This window comes from Salvelinus fontinalis, chromosome 8 (genome assembly GCF_029448725.1).
Source record: "Salvelinus fontinalis isolate EN_2023a chromosome 8, ASM2944872v1, whole genome shotgun sequence".
NCBI lineage: Eukaryota > Metazoa > Chordata > Actinopteri > Salmoniformes > Salmonidae > Salvelinus > Salvelinus fontinalis.
This window is the reverse complement of record NC_074672.1, coordinates 7,695,197-7,703,860: the sequence shown is the minus strand read 5'-3', so window position 1 is coordinate 7,703,860 and position 8,664 is coordinate 7,695,197. Positions and strand designations below refer to the sequence as shown.

General features: G+C 43.0%; 1 protein-coding gene across 5 annotated transcripts in view; it reads right to left on the bottom strand.

Moving 5' to 3' along the window:
* Positions 1 to 2,360: 2,360 nt before the first annotated feature.
* Positions 2,361 to 8,664, bottom strand: part of LOC129860448 (agrin-like) — a 368,127-nt gene continuing 361,823 nt past the window's right edge. For all 5 annotated transcript variants that reach the window (XM_055930837.1, XM_055930838.1, XM_055930840.1 and 2 more), the window contains one exon: positions 2,361 to 5,146. In XM_055930837.1, the coding sequence (XP_055786812.1) occupies positions 4,977 to 5,146 (170 nt within the window). In that variant the 3' untranslated portion in view covers positions 2,361 to 4,976. The remainder of the gene's footprint in view (positions 5,147 to 8,664) is intronic.

The window sequence follows — 8,664 nt, the reverse complement described above, 5'->3', positions numbered from 1 at the left end:
AGCTCTTTAATCCAGAGATTCTTACCCTTGCCTTGATTCGACAGACTCATCCAGATCATCATGGCTTGGTGAGTGACGTAAAGCTTGAGACAGGCATTTGTAGTTCTGTATGATAGCCTCATTAACAGATACCAGTAACACAACACAGAGTGAATTCTGTTGAATTCAAATGTAATTGATATGTCATTGCTCTTTTAGGGAATTCTAGGGACTGGTATTAAAGCCAAAGTAGATAACTTGAGAGCCATGGATAACGGTTTGTTCCATTTTCACTGTGCCTCAGGACTACCTGGCCTGATAACTCCTTGCTGTCCCAAGTCCACCTGGCCGTGCTGCTGCTCCAGTTTCAACTGTTCTGCCTGCGGCTATGGAACCCTGACCTATTCACCGGATGGGCTGCCTGTCCCAGACCTGCTGTTTTCAACTCTCTAGAGACAGCAGGAGCGGTAAAGATACTCTGAATGATTTACTTCTGAGGTGCTGACCTGTTGCACCCTGGACAACCACTGCTGGTCATCTATGAACGTTTGAACATCTTGGCCATGTTCTGTTATAATCTCCACTCGGCACAGCCAGAAGAGGACTGGCCACCCTTCATAGCCTGGTTCCTCTCTAGGTTTCTTCCTAGGTTCTGACTTTTCTAGGGAGTTTTTCCTAGCCACCGTGCTTCTACACCTGCATTGCTTGCTGTTGGGGTTTTAGTCTGGGTTTCTGTACAGCACTTTGATATATCAGCTGATGTAAGAAGGGCTATATAAATACATTTGATTTGAATATGCCGTGGAAATGTTTGAGGTTGAGTTTACTACCAGAATGTTGAGCATGTATAGAGAGGACACTGTTGTGCAGAGCAAGGCTGGGTCCAACTCCTTTGAAATGGTTTCCTTTACCCATTTCCACTGTCCTTCCCTCACTCACAGTTTAACTGATAGATCCACTGAAATGGAATTAGCAGATTTATTGCTATGTGACATCCAGGTTGCCATTGACAGAAAGGTGCTTGGTGGCGGAGAACGAGAGGTGCAAGACAGACAAATGATTCATCCAGACCCAGACCATTAGTTGGTGTAATGGGATACTCTAAATGAATTAGGAAACGTAAGGCTTTTCACACTACTGAGCCGAATCCATCCGAGCCAAACCAAGCTGCTTTAAGCTGACCTGGTTAAGCGTGCACCCTAGTTGCTGGAACCATTACAATCATGCTCTGTTTGGTTTGGGTAAACAGTCGGCTGTCGGCATGATAAAAGAGCCCATGGGATGGGGTGACTGTGTATGCCGGCTGAAGCTCAGTGTTCAGCAGCGTAGAACGGTCCCATAGAACCAGGCCAAGACCTCTCTCCTCTCTTTCTGTCCCGATGTGATTGGTTCCAGGCTGATATTTTCAACCTGAGACTCAAGAGTCCTCTGGTCCAAAATAAAGTCCCAGAAAAATAAACAAAAGGGATAGAGAGAGTCTGATAGCAGGACAGCTAGGTCCTTGTTAAGGCCAGATAAATAGAGCCTTTATTGCAGCCAACACTAGCCTAGCTAGAAATCCCCCCTCCCAAAGAGAAAAGAGCCCTCTTATCCGAGCTCGGATAATTTCATCATTACTTCACATTGGACCGCAGAAATCAAACACAGTGAGTTTTTATTTTTGCAGTTATGTCAGGAGAAAGGCTCATGGATGAAATTGCTTTTTCCCCCACACATCTCCAGGCTAGCCGCCTCTCCTCTGCTGCTCAGGATATCTGATGAAGGCCCGGCATTGCTGCATAATTCATAAATCTCCTTTGACCTTTGTAAAGATAATAATTTAATAATGTATTCCCTGTTAAAAATAACAAATCTTGAAATGTGCTTAGCTGGCTGGAGGCTTTACACTCTGATGCCGGTCCAAAAGCCCACATGAGTTGAACTCAGAATAATAATGAGAATGGCATTGCTGCCTGCCTGTCCATCTAATTTTCGCACATGTTGACATTCCAACTTTACATTAGTCCTGAACTCATAGTTATCTGTGGAGGTACTCGTATGTTGGAATGTGTGCCCTCCTACACAAGCTCTCATTCAGCTATGGCTTGAATTGTAAAGGCCGCAGTTCATTCTGCACAAATGTACATTTATATAATTCAACCATCCAAGAGTAAAACTACATAAGGTTGGTTAGGAATCAGTAACACTTTGATAAGCACGAGTAAAACATATGTTGTTATTGACATACCGTGTACGGTAAGCGTCGATCAATGTTTAGCTAGTGCTTATAATGCCGTTATGCATTGCTTATGAAGGTGTTTTGCTTACAAAGGCGTTAAGTAATCCTGATGTTGTTTTGACGGAAGGAGATGGATTCCACGGAGACAGGCGACAGAGGCAGGTCTGTTTGACATTTTATTTCATGGTGGTAGGAACAAAAGACAAAGGTCATAAAGTTAGTAACGGTCAGGTCATGCCACTCTTACTCGGTGCACGGCCCTTCAGGAGCATCCCAATCAAACAGCAGTTTAGAGGCCAGTCGATAGGGGAATCCACATGAAGACATAAATAAGGAACAGAAAATAGATTCAAACAGTAAATAGTATATTTTCTGTAAAAGCCAGAGGCAGACATTTTTTAGGCTCTCCGATGACTTGTAATGAGCATTATTATGAATATAATTATTATATATTAATTTACACGATGGGGATGATGAGGCTAGTATGCTGGCTAAAATAAGAGCACAGAACAGTATGGACAATGACTTTGTCAACTGGTAAGCCGTTGACCTGTTTTAAGGCAATTCATAGACAGTTTAAACTACCCCGCCATTAGATTGTGCCCGTCTAACTCTTGAGCCAGTGTCACTTCTGAGTGTCAATAACACAGGACATATCCCACACCTACCGGAATAGGTCCAATTCAACAGTAACACAACATAGAAATGCAGTGGTGTAGACCATACACACGCACACACGGTTACTGGTCTTAGCTTTGGAAACTAGTCCTTGATTTGACTCAAAAGCCATATGCTTCAATGCTCTTCCCCTCCCCTTTCCTTCCCCATTGACATGGGGAACATAATTATTGTGTGTCGTGAATAGACAAGTCAGGCTTCTGGGTTCCAGTGTATAGTACTAAACACATAACCTCCACAGTTTTGCACAATGCTAAATTTACACGTACAAAATGGTGGTTAGAGGAAGAGGAGAGATATCATACCAGGTGGGCAATGGGACCCTTCAATGCTCAGTCATGGAATGTTCAGTCATCAATGAATGTTTGTTTCAGAAGGGGAAAATATGACGTGAACAATATTGCCAAGTATCTTCTATATCAAAACAGAGTGGGTTTATGTCAGTCATTGCAGTTTTTGGATGTTACAGAATTCATCTTAATACAGACCCATGTATTAGTATGTTTATTTGCAATTATGCAATTATTATGCAGTTTTCTTTCTTTAAATTTTGCTGCCCAATATCCCAACTTATCACATTATCCCCTTTCCAACAGCAAGAGGTTCAAATCTGTCGTTCTGCCCCTGAACAAGGCAGTTAACCCACTGTTCCTAGGCCGTCATTGAAAAAATGAATTTGTTCATAGCTGACTTGCCTAGTTAATTAAATAAAGGTAAAAAAAGATAAAAAAAGAGATGGACCGCTCTACTTTAATGCAAGAGTATAAACCAGTTTTCATTTCAATTTGAGAAACATTTTTTACTCTGAAGTTTGAAAGATTTCATTGATGACTGAACATTCCATGACTGAGCATTGAAGGGTCCCATTGCCCACCTGGTATGGTATCTCTCCTCTTCCTCTAGCTGTGTCCTCTATTTAGCCTTATCTTACAGCTCCTCCATCAGGCCAGTTCTGGTAAAAACAACAACTTGTTCTGTTACACCATTTTCAAAAAAGAACCCAGCCAAATGAAATAGTTCTACAAGCTCGGTGAAATCAGGTGAGAGTAAAATAATCCACTTGACCGCTGTCACGTTCGCCTCAGAAAATGAAAAGACATTCGCGGAGCAAAAACAAAACAAAATCAACACGGCAGAAACTGCATGCAACTAGTGGTCATTGTTAGCTTTACTGATTGTAAAACAGAATATGCACAATACATGAGAAGCACAATACATGAGAAGAGAACCAATCTTACATATTCACAGTCTCAGGTATTTATATACTCTATATTTATTACATTTATTGACGTAAATTATTATTACATTTCTTGACTGATGTTCTGAAATTATGATATGTACGTTGTTCTGGAATGCAGGGCACTTTGTCGTTGTTCAAAAAGGAGACTCAGTCATTGATTCAGAGCCAACAGAGCACTTGCGCTGTATGAGGAGTTTGAAGAGTTTGATCAGGCGAAACTCATTCTTAACTAATATTTGAATACACTTGTGTCCTATCAGGGGCAAGCAGAGGGTTCTCTGATACCAGAGTTGTGTTCATGAGGCACCAATAAGACACGCTTGTTTTCGTTGCAAAATGTTGTAAAACGTTTTGTAACAGTGTGCTCTAATGAACATGACACAGGTAACTGCAGTATATCTCTACTGCATTTGCCTCACACGGGAATGTTTGTATGTAGAGTTAGGGTTATGTCTATAGGCTGTGTTGGATGGTAGTGACTGATATGACACCAAGACAAGACAATAATAGAGAGGACCAATGTGGTTCACCAGTGTTCAAGTCATGAGCGATAGGGAGGTTTTGTTCGCGTTTGTTTGAAAATAACAAATACAATTAATACAACTTTCGCCTTGTCTTGCGACGCCACACAAATGTACGCATATACGCAAGGTATTTACACCGGCATTTCAGGAGGGGATAATGAACGAACGTGAGGCGTAGATAAACAAACAAAAAAAATACAGTATATAAACACAAAATAAAACAAATTAAAACAATGTATTATTTTTTTCCAATATAAAAAGCGATGACAATTATACAAAAATAGAACTTAATTACAGCATTAGACATGTAGTTTATGAAGGGGGTGGTTTAGCCAGGCTATTTTTTGGAATCAGCGGCGGAACAGTGTAATATTTTAGGGCTATTGAGGGCGTCCTCCACCAGGTGAAGCTCCATGCCGTCCACCACCACGTTCTTTACACAGCCAACGAAGCCCGTGCTGTAAGCCTTAGGCAGCCCGGGGGCCACCATCAACTCCTTCAAGCCACCTGGAGACAGAGAACGAGAGAGGGAAAGTGAGAGGGAGGGAAAGAGAGGGGCAGGGAAAGAGAGGGGGAGGAAAAGAGGGGAAGAGAAAGAGGGCGATTTAGAACACAGTGTCTGAGGTGCATGGCCAGACACACAACAAATGCATGCACCCCCACACTCCCACAGATTGAGGTCACATCCTTGCATCTCCCACAAAGCAGCCTGTGTCCTGCCACAAAGGATAACAAACTGCTGTAAAGTACTGTGTGATGTTGACACTGGCTGTAGATGATGAGAAAGAGACATGTAGCTCTGGTGAACAGGAACAAACTGCATATCAAACAGGTGGTCCTTTCTGGAGGCCTGCTCTAGCAGTACAGTCACTAGCAATCACCTCTCTCGTTCACTCCAAGGGGAGCCCGTCTTCTGATAATTCCCCTGGATTTATCTTTCTCTCTCGTTTTCTGTCTCTCATTCTCTATCAAACACTTTCACACACTCTTTGTCTATATCTCTTTCCCTCTCAAAGACACAATTTTCCACTTATTCCCTCTCTCTTCCCTCTCCTGCTTTTGTCCCTGTTAAATCTGCTGCGCCGAGTTGGCCATTCCGTCAAGCTCTTTCCCCCCTTCTCTCTGTCCCCTCTAATCGAATTGCGTGCCTCTGAATCGGGGATCGATAGGGCTAATTTTATGCGAGTAAAAGATTAATTAATGATGAGCAGTGAAAGAGGAAGATTTGAAAGCGAGGAGCTGCTTGATGTGAGGCCTGCTGAAAGGATAATGTATTCTAGCTGTAGGGCGTGCTCGGCACCTGTTTGGATCCGCAGCGGTGTGTGTGTGTGTGTGTGTGTGTGTGTGTGTGTGTGTGTGTGTGTGTGTGTGTGTGTGTGTGTGTGTGTGTGTGTGTGTGTGTGTGTGTGTGTGTGTGTGTGTGTGTGTGTGTGTGTGTGTGTGTGTGTGTGCGCGCGTGTGAGAAAGAGAGGGATTATGTGTGTGTGCGCGCGTGCGTGTGAGAAAGAGAGGGATTATGTGTGTGTGTCATGTGTTCTTCTACCTGCTGGCTCTCCTAACTCAAAACACCCACACACACCTTCCCAACACCTTACACGACCAAATGCATTTCAAGGGAAAAAAATTCTACCAGCTCCATTTCCCCAGAATATTCTATCTTTCAGCGTGTGCTACTTCAAAAGCCATTTCGCTGAGCGAAGTTCAGGTCAAATGGAACTCAAAAAGATAACAGGCTTCTTCGGTCGTTTCAAATTCCAGAGAAAAGAAAACTTTTGACTTTTGTCAGATTGCTTTTCATTTCTCAAATCAATACCGGAATAGAGTTGGACACTCTTTCAGTCATCTTACATTTCTGACCAATTCTTTTCATGCCAGCGAGTTTCTCTCACATCCATTGCAATGCATAGTGAGCGTATTCCTCATTCCTGGCACACTTCTACCATTGTTACAGACAGAAATGTACTATGTGCGTCAGATTTCAGGTTAACCCGATATGTTGCTCAACAGTACCTCGGTCACTAGTCCATGTCCTTTAAATCAAATCAAATGTTATTTGTCACATACACATGGTTAGCAGATGCTAATGCGAGTGTAGCGAAATGCTTGCGCTTCTAGTTCCGACAATGCAGTAATAACCAACGAGTAATCTAACCTAACAATTCCACAACTACTACCTTATACACACAAGTGTAAAGGGATGAAGAATATGTACATAAAGATATATGAATGAGTGATGGTACAGAACGGCATAGGCAAGATGCAGTAGATGGTATCGAGTACAGTATATACATATGAGATGAGTAATGTAGGGAATGTAAACATTATATTAAGTGGCATTGTTTAAAGTGGCTAGTGATACATTTATTACATAAAGATGGCAAGATGTAGTAGGTGGTATCGAGTACAGTATATACATATGAGATGAGTGATGTAGGGTATGTAAACATTATATTAAGTGCATTGTTTAACGTGGCTAGTGATACATTTATTATATTTATGGCAGCAGCCACTCAATGTTAGTGGTGGCTGTTAAACAGTCTGATGGACTTGAGATAGAAGCTGTTTCAGTCTCTTGGTCCCTGCTTTGATGCACCTGTACTGACCTCGCCTTCTGGATGGTAGCGAGGTGAACAGGCAGTGGCTCGGGTGGTTATTGTCCTTGATGATCTTTATGGCCTTCCTGTGACATCGGGTGGTGTAGGTGTCCTGGAGGGCAGGTAGTTTGCCCCCGGTGATGCGTTGTGCCGACCTCAACACCCTCTGGAGAGTCCTACGGTTGTGGGTGGAGCAGATGCCGTACCAGGCGGTGATACAGCCCGACAGGATGCTCTCGATTGTGCATCTGTAAAAGCTTGGGCTTTTGGTGACAAGCCGAATTTCTTCAGCCTCCTGAGGTCGAAGAAGCGCTGCTGCGCCTTCTTCACAACGCTGTCTGTGTGGGTGGACCAATTCAGTTTGTCCGTGATGTGTACGCCGAGGAACTTAAAACTTTCTACCCTCTCCACTACTGTCCCGTCGATGTGGATAGGGGGGTGCTCCCTCTGCTGTTTCCTGAAGTCCACGATCATCTCCTTTGTTTTGTTGACGTAGAGTGTGAGGTTCTTTTTCTGACACTACACTCCGAGGGCCCTTACCTCCTCCTTGTAGGCCGTCTCGTCGGGGCGGTAGTTGTTTAGCTCAGTTACCTTAGCTTTCTTGGGAACAGGAACAATGGTGGCCCTCTTGAAGCATGTGGGAACAGCAGACTGGGATAAGGATTGATTGAATATGTCCGGCTTACGAGCATTAACATGTTTAAATGTTTTACTCACATCGGCTGCAGTGAAGGAGAGTCCGCAGGTTTTGGTAGCGAGCTGTGTCAGTGGCACTGTATTTTCCTCAAAGCGAGCAAAGAAGTTGCTTAGTCTGTCTGGGAGCAAGACATCCTGGTCCGCGACGGGGCTGGTTTCTTTTTGTAATCCGTGATTGACTGTAGAACCTTGAACATCTTCCTCTGACACCGCCTGGTATAGTGTGTTTGGGCAGTGTTTGGCGCGCTCCATTTTTTCTGGCTTTTGGCCAAGTGGGACGCTACCGTCCCACATATCCCAGAGAGGTTAACAAGAAATTTGTGGAGTGGTTGAAAAATGAGTTTTAATGACTCCAACCTAAGTTTATGTAAACTTCCGACTTCAACTGTATCTATTTTTTACTTAACACTTCGTTTCCTTAAAACTGCATTGTTGGTTAACTTCTTTGGGATATGTGGGACGGTAGCGTCCCACTTGGTCAAAAGCCAGAAAAAATGTAGCGCGCCAAATTCAAATATATTACTATAAAAATCAATCTTTCATGAAATCACACATGAAAGACACCAAATTAAAGCTACACATGTTGTGAATCCAGCCAACATGTCTGATTTCAAAAAGGATTTACAGCGAAAGCACACCAAACGATTATGTTAGCTCAGTACATAGCCACATAGCCATTTTCCCAGCAAAAGATAGTAGTCACAAAAAGCAGAAATAGAGATAAAATGAATCACT